Source organism: Pollachius pollachius, assembly GCF_949987615.1.
Source record: "Pollachius pollachius genome assembly, chromosome: 17".
Taxonomy (NCBI): Eukaryota; Metazoa; Chordata; class Actinopteri; order Gadiformes; family Gadidae; genus Pollachius; species Pollachius pollachius.
This window is the reverse complement of record NC_136950.1, coordinates 22,050,561-22,064,856: the sequence shown is the minus strand read 5'-3', so window position 1 is coordinate 22,064,856 and position 14,296 is coordinate 22,050,561. Positions and strand designations below refer to the sequence as shown.

Sequence of the window (14,296 nt, the reverse complement as noted above, 5' to 3'; positions counted from 1 at the left end):
CCCCCTTCTCCCCCTTACTCTTAATTATATGTTTGTACGTCCTGGCACCTAAGGCATGCACTTATTGTATGTTGTACGTCCTGGCACTTAAAAAGAGTACTTTACATCTATTAGCCCTTGGCACTCGGTTCTATGAACATCCTTACTGTACCGACAGCGACATATTGTCGTTTCTCTTTCTTCTGACTACAGCCTTAAATGTAAATAAAGTAAAGAAGGAGAGGTTGTCTTGTGGAATACGTCTCACAGTGGATGCTGGGGATGTTCGTCCGCGATGGTGAAGCTGTTACGGTCTATATTCCTCAGAGCTTTGGGTTATTCAGATGAACGGCCCTACTTGCTGCGGCCTTTGAGACAGGAGCCGATGTTGGGACACTAAGGTGAGCAGAAAGATGAAGAACCAGTTGCTTACCCAGCGTTCTGAGCAGGACAAACTGCATCCCCAGAGCGAAAGGCCGTTCCTGCTCATCAACAGACCTGCCGGGGAGGGAACAACACCATTACAGAGCAGAAGCGCAGAGTTAACGTTCACCTTCATTATTATAGGTGTGATGATGCATAGTGCAGATAGCTCCACCCCTTGTACTATTAAGTCATTTACTCACAGGATTCTTAATGAGAATAACAAACAAACAGCGGTAGTAATGGATTAAAATACGGCAGCATTTGACAGAGCAGCCAAAGAGGGGAGGGGCGAAAGTGGGGAGGAGCCAAAAAGGGGAGGAGTCAAATAGAGGCGGGAGGAGCCAAACCTGAGCGTGACGATGATGGCGGAGGGCTGTGCGCAGGCGGTGATAAGCGTGACAATGAAGAGGAAGATGAGGAAGGGGATGAGGGTATTGCAGGTGCGGTCACACTTCCCCGACACTGCAAAGCCGTTCTCGTTCAGGTAGGTCTTCACGATGACCAGCTGCAGCTGGTTGACCGGCCCGCCAGACGACGGCGTGATGACCTGCCGGCTCTGGACGCAGCCGCAGTCCGTGTAGTTCCTGACCTGCTGAGGACACGGCGCGGTGAGGAGCCTGAACACTGGACCAGCAACCACACTGGACCAGTAACCACTGGACCAGCAACCACTGGACCAGCAACCACTGGACCAGCAACCACTGGACCAGCAACCACTGGACCAGCAACCACACTGGACCAGCAACCACTGGACCAACAACCACTGGACCAGCAACCACTGGACCAGCAACCACTGGACCAGCAACCACACTGGACCAGCAACCACTGGACCAGCAACCACTGGACCAGCAACCACACTGGACCAGCAACCACTGGACCAGCAACCACTGGACCAGCAACCACACTGGACCAGCAACCACTGGACCAGCAACCACTGGACCAGCAACCACACTGGACCAGCAACCACTGGACCAACAACCACACTGGACAAGCAACCACACTGGACCAGCAACCACTCGACCAGCAACTACATTGGATCAGCAACCACTCGACCAGCAACTACATTGGATCAGCAACCACTGGACCAGCAACCACTGGACCAGCAACCACACTGGACCAGCAACCACTGGACCAGCAACCACACTGGACCAGCAACCACTGGACCAGCAACCACTGGACCAGCAACCACACTGGACCAGCAACCACTGGACCAGCAACCACTGGACCAGCAACCACACTGGACCAGCAACCACACTGGACCAGCAACTACTGGACCAGCAACCACACTGGACCAGCAACCACTGGACCAACAACCACACTGGACCAACAACCACTGGACCAACAACCACACTGGACCAGCAACCACTGGACCAGCAACCACTGGACCAACAACCAGGGCACTGGACCAGCAACCACTGGACCAACAACCACACTGGACCAGCAACCACTGGACCAGCAACCACACTGGACCAGCAACCACTGGACCAACAACCACACTGGACCAGCAACCACTGGACCAACAACCACTGGACCAGCAACCACACTGGACCAGCATCCAGGAGCCTGGCACTGGACCAGGAGCCTGGAGGCTGTACACATGGACCAGCCCACCACACTGAGGTCCTGATGACCTCGGGGGTCCTGGGGAAGATGGACTTTAGGACCTCGGGGGTCCTGGGGCAGATGGACTTTAGGACCTCGGGGGTCCTGGGGCAGATGGACTTTAGGACCTCGGGGGTCCTGGGGCAGATGGACTTTAGGACCTCGGGGGTCCTGGGGCAGATGGACTTTAGGACCTCGGGGGTCCTGGGGCAGATGGACTTTAGGACCTCGGGGGTCCTGGGGCAGATACGAGTGTGGGGACAGGATGAGGTGTCACTGGGACTCTTTTCAGTGCCAGGGACATTCCAGGGACATTCCCACTAAGGTGAGCCCTCCACTAGGCATTCTTTAAAATGACTAATAGAAGATAATCTATCTCTAAGACTAAGTTAATTAAAACAAGTTCTCTAAGGTAGGAGATGATAAGTGGACTTTGTGATGCTGGGTAGTTTAATCCTTAGTTAAATAAATTGGAATTTAGTTTTCTCTTCGTATTTGGAGATGTAAAAATTCAGTTAGGGTACTTTTCAGACAAATACACACCGACACCTACAATTACAACACAGACCCCCACACTTAAAACCCATCACTTAAACACAATCACACCCACACATGGCCAATGTTGTTTTGATCTCCTGTCGGACATTGTTATGGAGCTAAACACTTCCTGCTGGATAATGACCTCTGGGAACATGGACGAGGAAATGTGTATTATTGTAGAGAGGCTATTGGACCGCTCCCTTGGGTTTGCATTCCGTAAGACACGCATGATGTACACATGTTCCCAGGCCCAGCACTCTACCCCCTATCTCTACAGCTTCTAGGTTCCTTCACTTCATTGAAGTGTAGTACAAATATGTACTACACTCCTACTTCTTCCTCCAAAGGGATGACTACACAAGACTCCGTGAATGAAGCCAGCATCAATCTGTTAGCATCAGCATAAGGCAGAGGACTCACTGGGCTGTGGTTCTGTTAGCATAAGGCAGAGAACTCACTGGGCTGTGGTTCTGTTTGCATCAGCAGAGGACTCACTGGGCTGTGGATCTGTTAGCATCAGCAGAGGACTCACTCGGCTGTGGTTCTGTTAGCATAAGGCAGAGGACTCACTGGGCTGTGGTTCTGTTAGCATCAGCAGAGGACTCACTGGGCTGTGGTTCTGTTAGCATAAGGCAGAGGACTCACTGGGCTGTGGTTGTGTTAGCATAAGGCAGAGGACTCACTGGGCTGTGGTTCTGTTAGCATCAGCAGAGGACTCACTGGGCTGTGGTTCTGTTAGCATAAGGCAGAGGACTCACTGGGCTGTGGTTCTGTTAGCATCAGCAGAGGACTCACTGGGCTGTGGATCTGTTAGCATCAGCAGAGGACTCACTCGGCTGTGGTTCTGTTAGCATAAGGCAGAGGACTCACTGGGCTGTGGTTCTGTTAGCATAAGGCAGAGGACTCACTGGGCTGTGGTTCTGTTAGCATCAGCAGAGGACTCACTGGGCTGTGGTTCTGTTAGCATAAGGCAGAGGACTCACTGGGCTGTGGTTCTGTTAGCATCAGCAGAGGACTCACTGGGCTGTGGTTCTGTTAGAGGACTCACTGGGCTGTGGTTCTGTTAGCATCAGCAGAGGACTCACTGGGCTGTGGTTCTGTTAGCATAAGGCAGAGAACTCACTGGGCTGTGGTTCTGTTAGCATCAGCAGAGGACTCACTGGGCTGTGGTTGTGTTAGCATAAGGCAGAGGACTCACTGGGCTGTGGTTCTGTTAGCATAAGGCAGAGGACTCACTGGGCTGTGGTTCTGTTAGCATCAGCAGAGGACTCACTGGGCTGTGGTTCTGTTAGCATAAGGCAGAGGACTCACTGGGCTGTGGTTCTGTTAGCATCAGCAGAGGACTCACTGGGCTGTGGATCTGTTAGCATCAGCAGAGGACTCACTCGGCTGTGGTTCTGTTAGCATAAGGCAGAGGACTCACTGGGCTGTGGTTCTGTTAGCATAAGGCAGAGGACTCACTGGGCTGTGGTTCTGTTAGCATCAGCAGAGGACTCACTGGGCTGTGGTTCTGTTAGCATAAGGCAGAGGACTCACTGGGCTGTGGTTCTGTTAGCATCAGCAGAGGACTCACTGGGCTGTGGATCTTTCAATACGCCCCCATGTGTTCACAGCTGTTGTTACAATACCTTTGACTCATTTAGCAGACACTTATCCAATGTGACTGTGTGGGATTCAGAAACATCTCTTTATGCTCTTATTTGTGTGTGTGTGTTGCAGTGTGTGTGTATGTATGTGTATTTTCCAGTGTGTGTTCTCTTGTTTTTGTGTGTTCTAGTGCGTGTGGGTGCATTTGTGTTCTAGATTGTTTGTCTGTGTGTTCTAGTGTGTGTGTTTGCGTGTGTTCTAGTGTGTATGTCAATGTGTGTTCTAGTGTGTACGTCAGTGTGTGTTCTAGTATGTGTGTCTGTCAGTGTGTGTGTGTGTGTGTGTGTGTGTGGACTGACCCCCGTGCTGTCGTTCCCCACCCCACTGCAGCCGGCCAGGCAGGGGTTAAAGTAGGTGATGCCATCGGAGCCGCAGACCGGGGCGTACTCGTGGATCCTGCAGCCGCAGTTGACGTTGCAGCTGCCGGTCAGGTTCCTGTGGGCCATGGTCAGGGTGGGGCTGGTGGGGGGGGGGGGGGGGAGAGTTAATCTTTTCCTTCTTCTTTGTGTGCTGCTGCTGGTATGATGACGTTGGTCTGATGGATGTGAGACGGACAGAAGGACGGAGCGGCCCCTGCTCTCACACCTACACCCAGGGGCCCGCTGTCTACAGGGGGACCCCCCGAGGGACCCCTCGGTCTACAGGGGGACCCCCGGAGGGACCCCTCTGTCTACAGGGGGACCCCCCGAGGGACCCCTCTGTCTACAGGGGGACCCCCGGAGGGACCCCTCTGTCTACAGAGGGACCCCCCGAGGGACCCCTCTGTCTACAGGGGGACCCCCGGAGGGACCCCTCTGCCTACAGAGGGACCCCCCGAGGGACCCCTCGGTCTACAGGGGGACCCCCGGAGGGACCCCTCGGTCTACAGGGGGACCCCCGGAGGGACCCCTCGGTCTACAGGGGGACCCCCGCTCTGAGACCCAGCGGAACCAGCCAAGACCGCCTCTGACACAATACTGCCCAAGGCTGGGAGTGTGTGTGACTGGCACCCAACCCCCTCTCTGTACACACCCACACACATAATCAGTTAACACACACACACACAACACACACAGTGTGTGTGTGTGGTGATGAGCGTGTGTGTATGGAAATAATTGTTTGCCTAGGGCCGTGGCAGGTCAACAGACACTCACCGAATGTAATTAGAATTTGTTCCCCAGTGTCATTTTATGAGGACGATTATGTCATAAAAACGATGAACATGAAATATGTTTGAGGGTCTGGATCTGTTCCAGAACAGGGGTGTAGGAGGTCAAAGCTCAAGCTGTCTTTGCAGATGAAGTCCCCACAATACAATACATAAATGGTTTCACGCAAATACGGCACCTTTGTTTGACCCAGTGCGTGAGCTTCAGGCTGGAGAAAGCTACGAAAACGTGACCTTAGTACATTGTGTACATTTCAGTACAGTACAACGTATAGTCAAAGCGTGTTATGAACGCCACAGGATCCGGATTCAATGGTCATTGTGCTGGGGTACATATATCCATCATCTGGTCATTAACAAGAGCCTGCGTGCACGGACAACCGTTTGATCCTCCTGCGAAAGCCAGAGGCCGACTGCGTCTTGATGGCTTCAAAGCGTGCAGAGCCAGGGTACAGTGTGTGTGTGTGTGTGTGTGTGTGTGTGTGTGTGTGTGTGTGTGTGTGTGTGTGTGTGTGTGTGTGTGTGTGTGTGTGTGTGTGTGTGTGTGTGTGTGTGTGCACATGGGGATGTTGCATAGTAAAGGTTGATACATTTGTGCTTTAGGTGCAGCGTGGATTTTAAGTGGTCCGTCTACTCTCCAATCAGTGTAGGCTAGAGTACAATGCCCCTCCCCCTCCAGTAAGTAGCAGTAGCACCAGGTTAACGTCGTGCAGTCGTAAGCCCATATATGGACGTCTGGAGGACACTGTGTTTAGGCGGCAGATGGGGACAACAATAACAGAAGATCAAAAAAGATCATTTAAATAGCGTGTTACGGCCCCGCCCTGATGGCCAGCCCAGTGATTAACGAGCCGCGTGGCCTCTGATGACCTGGACCCAACACTCCCCACGTCACAGCGACGGGCTGATGTGAACCAGAGGCAAATCTCTGAGGCAATCAGCAGAGAGTAACCAAATGTGTTCCCTCGTAGACCAGAGCACTACGAGGGGGCCCATGTCCTCCGGTAGCCTTGAGTGAAAAGCGAAACCTCAAGATTAAATAAGATCTAGTCGATTGATCCCGAACGGGAAAAGAGACAACGGGCGGTGGAGTCCAACGGGAAGCTAGCAGCGCAGTGCTACGTCTGGCCTAGCGTGTGTCTGGCGTTTGGATACCATAGAGGCTACTCTGTGAGCATTCCCCATGAGGCCGCTAGATGCTACCGGGCTCTGGACTCAGCCCCACTGTGAAGAGCGCCTTTCACATCACACGGCCGTGCTAAACCCTCTGGTGAAGACCAGGACCGCTCTGAGAGCTTGTGTCATTATTGGGTGAAGCAGGTCAAAGAGGTACCGGTACACAACCCGACTGGCTTTCCTCTGGGCCTGAACACCGCGCCCAGAGGATCCTCGGTACAGAGACAAGACGCTTGCTGGGCTCTAAAGGGCTGGTCATGGCCCCCCGTCCACGCAACGCAAGGGGCTTAGCATCAGCCCCTCTCTGTCGTTATGCAGGGGCCCAAAAACGCCTCCCAAAAATTGTAACCAGCAGCGAGGGCTGCGATTGGTCCGCTTACTAAAAAACCTGACGCAGATCCATAAAGGTTCCCGTCTGCGTGGAAGCGTCTGCGTGTCGTTGCGTTGGTTGAACGTGGAACCACAATCAGCCCTTAACCCCCTGCCGGGTTCACCTTAACCCTGTTCACCCCGCCACAGCGTGTCGCCGTGGGAACCCCGTTCACCCCGTCACACAGAGTGTCGCCGTGGGAACCCCGTTCACCCTGTCACACACAGTGTCGCCGCGTGTGCCGAGTGAGACCTCGTGAACACGCCAGCAGATTTCAACACCTTATTTCTGTCTGCAGTGACATCCACACTGGATGCTTGTTAGCTTCTCTTTTAACATCCAGCGGGCGTCGGGTGTGAGTGTGTCGGGGTTTAGGTGGGTGGAGGTGCCTCACCCGGTGGTGTAGGGGATGTTGATGCCCCCCAGGTTGATGCTCTCACAGCCCACGATGAAGAGCGTGGAGAAGCAGAGCAGCGACACGCCGCTGCAGATCATGGCCAGCTTGGCCGACTCGCGGGCGCCCAGCTTCAGCTTCTTGATGATGTAGCCTCCCAGCACGATGCCCACGCCCGCACTGGGCACGATGATCAGGCCTGGGGGGGACGAGGAGGCATGAGAAATATAACATGGGGGGGGGGGGGGGATTTTGGCTTTGACTTCAGTGAGTCAAAGCCAAAATTCCTTTCCCCCAATTCCTTCTCCAACATGGCCGACATAACCCCCACTATGAGTCTTTGTTGTGGAAGTGAGTCGGAGAACCCGACGCAGTCTTTAAGATTCATAATATCAGAGAATATCCCCGTCAGTTTGGCCGCGGCACAATAAAAGAATAAAGGTCATAAACACGTCGGAACGAAAAAACATTAATTTTGACATATGTGCCCGAAGTTACTACTTTACAACCTCGGTACTGTACTTTTAAATCAGCCTTGGGTGAAATCGAAGCGTAGCGTGTACTGAATGCATGTTGATGATGACACTTCTTATAGGGGGTAACTACATTGGCACAACACACCTTCTGCGCCACCTTTTTAAATAAATCGCTGTTTCTCGTTTTCCTACGGCGACAACAAGACTAGCGTCTCCTTCTACTTCTGGCTCTTGGTCCCCGGAAAAGATCTCGAGCATGCTCAGAAAATCCAATTCCAATTCGATTGACGTAAACATGCACGCTTAATGTGACTATCAATCAAATAATCTAGGGGTCTTAATCCGACTAGAAGAAACCCAATTCGATTCGAGTTTGGTTTGACTACGTTTTATACATGCATCTTAATAATCCAATCATAGTTGGACTAACCCAAAAATTCATTTTCTTGAGTGTCATGTAAATATACTGACAGACAGAGAGAGACATAGAGACTCAACAATGAGGAAAACAGTTAGTCATAACATAAGAGGGGCAGGGCGGTAGGGGAAGGAAGAAGGAGGAAAGGGGGAGAGAGAAACACAGAGAAAATGTGTGATCCAAAACGTAGGAGGGGTAAGGGAAGGAAGGAGGGGGGGAGTGGTTATGGAGAGACAGAGAGAGAGAGCGACAGAGAGAGGGGGGAGAGAGAGAGAGGGGAGAGAGAGTCAGAAAGAGGGGGAGCGAGAGAGTCAGAGAGAGAGAGAGCGACAGAGAGAGGGGGGAGAGAGAGAGAGGGGAGAGAGAGTCAGAAAGAGGGGGAGCGAGAGAGTCAGAGAGAGAGAGAGCGACAGAGAGAGAGCGACAGAGAGAGAGCGACAGAGAGAGAGAGAGAGCGACAGAAAGAGGGGAGAGACAGAGAGCAACAGAGAGAGAGAGCGACAGAGAGAGCGACAGAAAGAGAGAGCGACAGACAGACAGACAGACAGACAGACAGAGAGAGTAAGACAGAGAGGGGGGAGAGAGATAGTTGGAGAGAGCAAAAGTGTGAAGGAAATTGGAGTGAATGATAAAGAGAAGGAAAGTGTGTGTCGTGGTAAATGAGCCAGGGGGGGGCGGGGGGAGATAAGGAGAGGAAACAAACAAAGAATGAGAAGCCGTTAGTTAGGAGGGTAGGAGGGATGGGCGGGAGACAAAGACGGGGAGAAGAGGGAGAGAGACAGAGCAAGAGATCTGGAGAGAGGATGGGTTGATTACACACGCATACAATAGAATGAATCTGAATCCGTACACTGACACTGACAAGTGGTGAGGTGTGATTAACATGTCACAATTAGTTCTAACTAATGAATAATAATAAACATGTCGTGATTAATTCTTTTTGTAATTACGACACAATAACCTTCACGCTATCCCAATGGATTAAAAAAATATGGGAGTTAAAATGGATGTGTGTGGAAGAGGGTGAGTGTGTGTGTCCCCCAGAGACGCGATTGAGGTCCTCCCTTCGGCTGTGACTGACAGTGAGAGAGAAGCTAACACTTGGGCTACATGGCCGCTAGCAGAGTTAGCTCTGAGCTAGTCCTGGGTCAGCCGTCCAGAGAGGCTTGCCCCTGGTGTTCTCTCAGCCCGGCTGTGAGCTCTCTCCCCTGCATAACGACAGAGAGGCTGGTGGGTGAGAGGGGCATCAGCCGGGGGGGGGGGGGGGCTGAGTCATCCGCTCTGTCTGTCTGTGTCTGCAGTATACACCGTGACATCTCTCAGGGACATGGCACTCGCTCCATCTCTGTGGACATCACTCTTTATCACACACACACACACACACACACACACACACACACACACACACACACACACACACACACACACACACACACAGACACCCTTTGCGACTGTCACTGGGAGCCAGCCGTAGACAGCTGTAGCTTATGTCTATCCTGTGATTGCAGGGTTTTTGTTGTAAAGAGTGCTTTTCCTGGGATTAAGAACATGCACGTGCCCACGCAAGCACGTCCTTAAAATCATCATGCACACACTTGCTAACTCTGTACATTTGTTAAAGGGGTCATATTGTGCCTTTTCCAGCGTTCCCCTTTCCTTTAATGTGTTCCATAGCTTTATTGTGTGTAAGGTCTGCTGAGCTACACCGCTCCAATCTAGAGAAACAGCTGGTTCGCACTCAGCGTTTACCGCCGTGTTACATCAAGAGATCAGGGAAGGAAGTCCCTCCTTCTGGCCGGTTGGCACACCTTCAGTCGGAGCGAGAGCGGGGCCGGTGAGGTCCGGTGCCGGTGGCCCCATGTGGAGACCCCGGCGTCAGTACCAAGGCAAGCCCCCTTTGTCCGCACAACACTGAGCCATTAGTCCATCTACGTCACACATGGACAAGGGAGGTCACCTTTGAAGTGTGAGAAACCACAATTGGAGTGTGTGCGTGTGTAGTGCGTGTGTACGTGTGTGTCTGTGCGTAGGGTCGATGTGGCTGTTTGTAGGTGTACTGATATTCTAACATGAATCTTGATCTCCGATTCTGCCAAGTCGACTGGAGCCTGCAGTGAAGTGTGGGGTCTTCATGTCCTAAAGACCGCTGGTGATGACTTAAAGACCAGAGCCAATCCCGGGGGAGACAGAGGGGGAGGAGGGGGGGAGACGGAGGGGGGAGAGGGGGAGACGGAGGGAGAGGAGGGGGGGAGACGGAGGGGTAGAGGGGGAGACGGAGGGGGAGGAGGGGGGGAGACGGAGGGGGAGAGGGGGAGACGGAGACGGAGGGGGGGAGACGGAGGGGGGAGGGGGGGATACGGAGGGGGAGAGGGGGAGACGGAGGGGGAGGAGGGGGGGAGAGGGGGAGACGGAGGGGGGGATACGGAGGGGGAGAGGGGGAGACGGAGGGGGAGGAGGGGGGAGACGGAGGGGGGGAGGGGGGGATACGGAGGGGGAGAGGGGGAGACGGAGGGGGAGGAGGGGGGGAGAGGGGGAGACGGAGGGGGGGATACGGAGGGGGAGAGGGGGAGACGGAGGGGGAGGAGGGGGGAGACGGAGGGGGGGAGGGGGGGATACGGAGGGGGAGAGGGGGAGACGGAGGGGGAGGAGGGGGGGAGACGGAGGGGGAGAGGGGGAGACGGAGGGGAAGGAGGGGGGGAGACGGAGGGGGAGAGGGGGAGACGGAGGGGGAGGAGGGGGGGAGACGGAGGGGGGGAGGAGGGGGGGAGACGGAGGGGGAGACGGAGGGGGAGAGGGGGAGATGGAGGGGGAGACGGAGGGGGAGGAGGGGGGGAGACAGAGTGGGAGACGGAGGGGGGGAGAGAGGGGGGAGACGGAGGGGGGGAGACGGAGGGGGGAGGAGGTGCAGTGTGGGAGAAAGGAAAGAATTGAGGCCGAGCGAGAGGACGAGTGCAATGAAAGCAAAAGACCGTAAGGAAGCAACACTTAAAGGAGGAGGAGGAGCTAAAGGAGGAGGAGGAGCTAAAGGAGGAGGAGGAGTCAATCACTGAACTATCTAAAGATGGAATGAGGAAGGATGTAACCAAAGGGAAAGGGGAGAAGAAGGGAGAACAGACCGTGACAGGGAGGTAGGCGTTGGGCGGCTGAAAAGGGCAGCAGAAAGACAGAGAGGTGTGTGTGTCTGTCTATGTGTGTGTGCGCCCGTATGTGTGCGTGATAGTGCTATTTCTGCAGAGGCATATAATGACAGTGCAAACGTAACAGCTCTTTAACCTGTCCACAAACAGATTACGTATACACAGGCAGCCACACACAGACACAACTATAAACTAAACTATAAACCTCACACACACGACAATACACACTCTTAAAGTGGTGTGGCATTCCTCAGATTCAAAGCCTTAAAAGCCCTCAGTGGGGTGGGGGGGGGGGGGTCTGGTCCATCTGGTTAATGCAAGCATCCCTCCGTCTCGCTGCCCTCTCCACTCTCATCATCACATCACAGCCGTGGCATAGTTTGGGTCGTCATGGCAACCGCACCACCCATTTGATTTCACTCCTGGTTTCCTGGCAACAGGATGGAGAAGATGAGGCAATGGCATTGTGGTGTGTGTGTGTGTGTGTGTGTGTGTCAGAGAATGTTTACCACTTCCTGCCACAATATGGCGTATGAGCAGTGCTGGCATCAAGAGGTCCCATGGGACGCAGGGTTATGTATTATGAGTCCTCCTCCACGGAGCGTGGTACCCAGTGCAGCAGGTATACAGCCTGCCAGGGGGTGTCTGTGTGTGTGCGTGTGTGTGAGGGAGTGTGCGTCCTCTCTCCTCAGTGGCTCCTGGCTGCAGTGCTTCCAGTCAACAGAGCGGTACATTAGTGTTCTGGATGTGGAGTAGGAGTGACTCATAGAACCACCTGTCTGTACACACGCTGGAGTCCAGATGAATGAGGAGCGAGAGGGAAGGCGACCTGGGCGCCCCCATGAATGAAAGAATTAGCATTCAGAGGAACAACACAGGAAACGGTGTGTGTGTGTTGTGTGTGTGTGTGTGTGTGTGTGTGTGTGTGTGTGTGTGTGTGTGTGTGTGTGTGTGTGTGTGTGTGTGTGTGTGTGTGTGTGTGTGTGTGTGTGTGTGTGTGTGTGTGTGTGTGTGTGTGTACCCACCGGTGTAGATGCTGGCGTTTGAGGCAGGGATGCCGAACTGGGACTCGATGAACTTGGGGATGAAGGTGATGAAGGCGGTCACGATGGCGCACTCGGCCGTGTAGGAGAGGCTGATGAAGATGAAGGTCATGTTGCTGAGGATCTTCATGGCCGCCTTGGGGAGCTCTGTGAGGGAGGGGGGAAGGAGGGGATACAGGGATGACATCGTAACTCAATGAGTGGATGGATGCATTACTCAAACACAGCATTGTTCTTATTTTTAAACATTGTAAACCATAATTTGTTTTCAGTTGATATTCATATTGATCGATGCACTTTGATACTGGGTCTGCTCTAGGGCAAAAAGGCTTTTTGATCTCTCGCTGATATAGAGTACAGTGAGTCCTTATCTAGAGGTGCCTTTTGGCCCGGAATGCATTAAATGCTGTACATCAACGTTTTATGAACTGAAGGCAGCATTCCAGCAGCAAACATGTCCGTCGGAATCCCCTCATAAACAACTCTCCTAAAACCCGTTTCAGTTCTGATGGTAAAATGTTAGTAAATGGTTATTTGTTGCCATTGCTGAGAGGCCATAAACTGCCCTGTACTGCCCTCAGAGGTGAATTATTACTAATATGACATAACTCACAATAAGTGCCAGGTTTCCCGTTCCCTCCTACTCAAGGTTTACACATGGATGGCAAATATTACGTTGACGTCCTGTCTCATGGTAGCCATGGTGGCGATAACTCAACATTCTGTTTTCATTTATTAATACTATCATGAACATTATTATCATTAGTTATTATCAGAGTTATTATTATCGTTGTTCCAATAATTTTAAATATCCTTAATCGTATTACCAGTAGTTGTTATCATAACCCTAACCCAAACAAGGAGTATTGTCTTTGTTATCATCTTTAATATTAATTATTGTTGAGAAAGTTTCAAAAACTTGGTGGCGAAGATGTGGACAAATGGTCTGTCTAAGCAATAAACAAAATATTTGTGTGGTTTTGATTGGAACACGATCTCGCTACGCCTCTACCGACTGAGATCAGTTCCCGGTTGAGTCCTCTATATTTAGTCCTCTCATCTTCTTTTTTCAGCCAGTCAATTACTTACACACTCACAAGCACATTGCATACACACACATCTGCTAGAGGACATTTCCCATGTGACTCGGACGCAGAAATGCCCTCTCATCGCAATTGGCCCATCACTCAACATGCTCATGGTCAAACTGTAATGACATCACTGTTACCGGGCAGAACTCACAGACAGGAACTCAACCTTATACACAGCACAGTGCCCATTGGCCTACAGCATTAGCGGCAGGATAAAAAATAAATAAGATTAGGCTATTCAAATATGGTAAAGTATAAGGATTAGCCTGTAAAAGAAGAAACACCAAATCTCTCTAAACCTTGTTGCGAGAACAAATCATGTCCTAATTTTAGATTTACAGTTCATTTCCATCCATAATAATTATTATTATTTTATGAATGGACAACAGCATAAATATATAAATTTAGTATGTGAAGTATGGTTGTATGGAAAAACATATATTCCTTGGTTTCTCGACTGTACACTGCACAGCTATTCTCAACTGAAAATGAATCACATAATATTTAATCTCGTAAAATGTGTTGTGAGGTTAAGTAAGAACATCATGAAGTTGTACAATCATTTAATAGATTAGAAGAAAGACTCTGATTAGAAGCAAACAATAAGGCAGGCTCACATGGTACCCAGTAGTCCAGTAGACCCACTGAACTACGACATATATCATCATTCCCTTCAGATTATAGAGACTCATGTTGAACTGTCCCCTGTTATTCTGTCAGGTAATTACTAGGAGAATTATCCTATTATTTCTTAGTTATTCTTATTATTAATTTTATGATTATTTGACAGGGAAAGATGACTTTGTTTAAAGGAAAAGTCCACACTGGTTTTAGGGTCAGAGAGTGCTCG

At 51.7% G+C, this 14,296-nt stretch overlaps 1 protein-coding gene across 1 annotated transcript in view; it reads right to left on the bottom strand.

Moving 5' to 3' along the window:
- The window catches only part of LOC307088875 (solute carrier organic anion transporter family member 5A1-like), a 44,220-nt gene that overhangs the window by 5,075 nt on the left and 24,849 nt on the right, over positions 1-14,296 (bottom strand). Inside the window, exons 5-9 of the mRNA XM_079754930.1 lie at positions 12,338-12,502; positions 7,282-7,480; positions 4,494-4,653; positions 753-994; positions 413-477 (exon numbers count right to left, since the gene is read on the bottom strand). Of these exons, the coding sequence (XP_079611056.1) occupies positions 413-477; positions 753-994; positions 4,494-4,653; positions 7,282-7,480; positions 12,338-12,502 (831 nt within the window). The remainder of the gene's footprint in view (positions 1-412; positions 478-752; positions 995-4,493; positions 4,654-7,281; positions 7,481-12,337; positions 12,503-14,296) is intronic.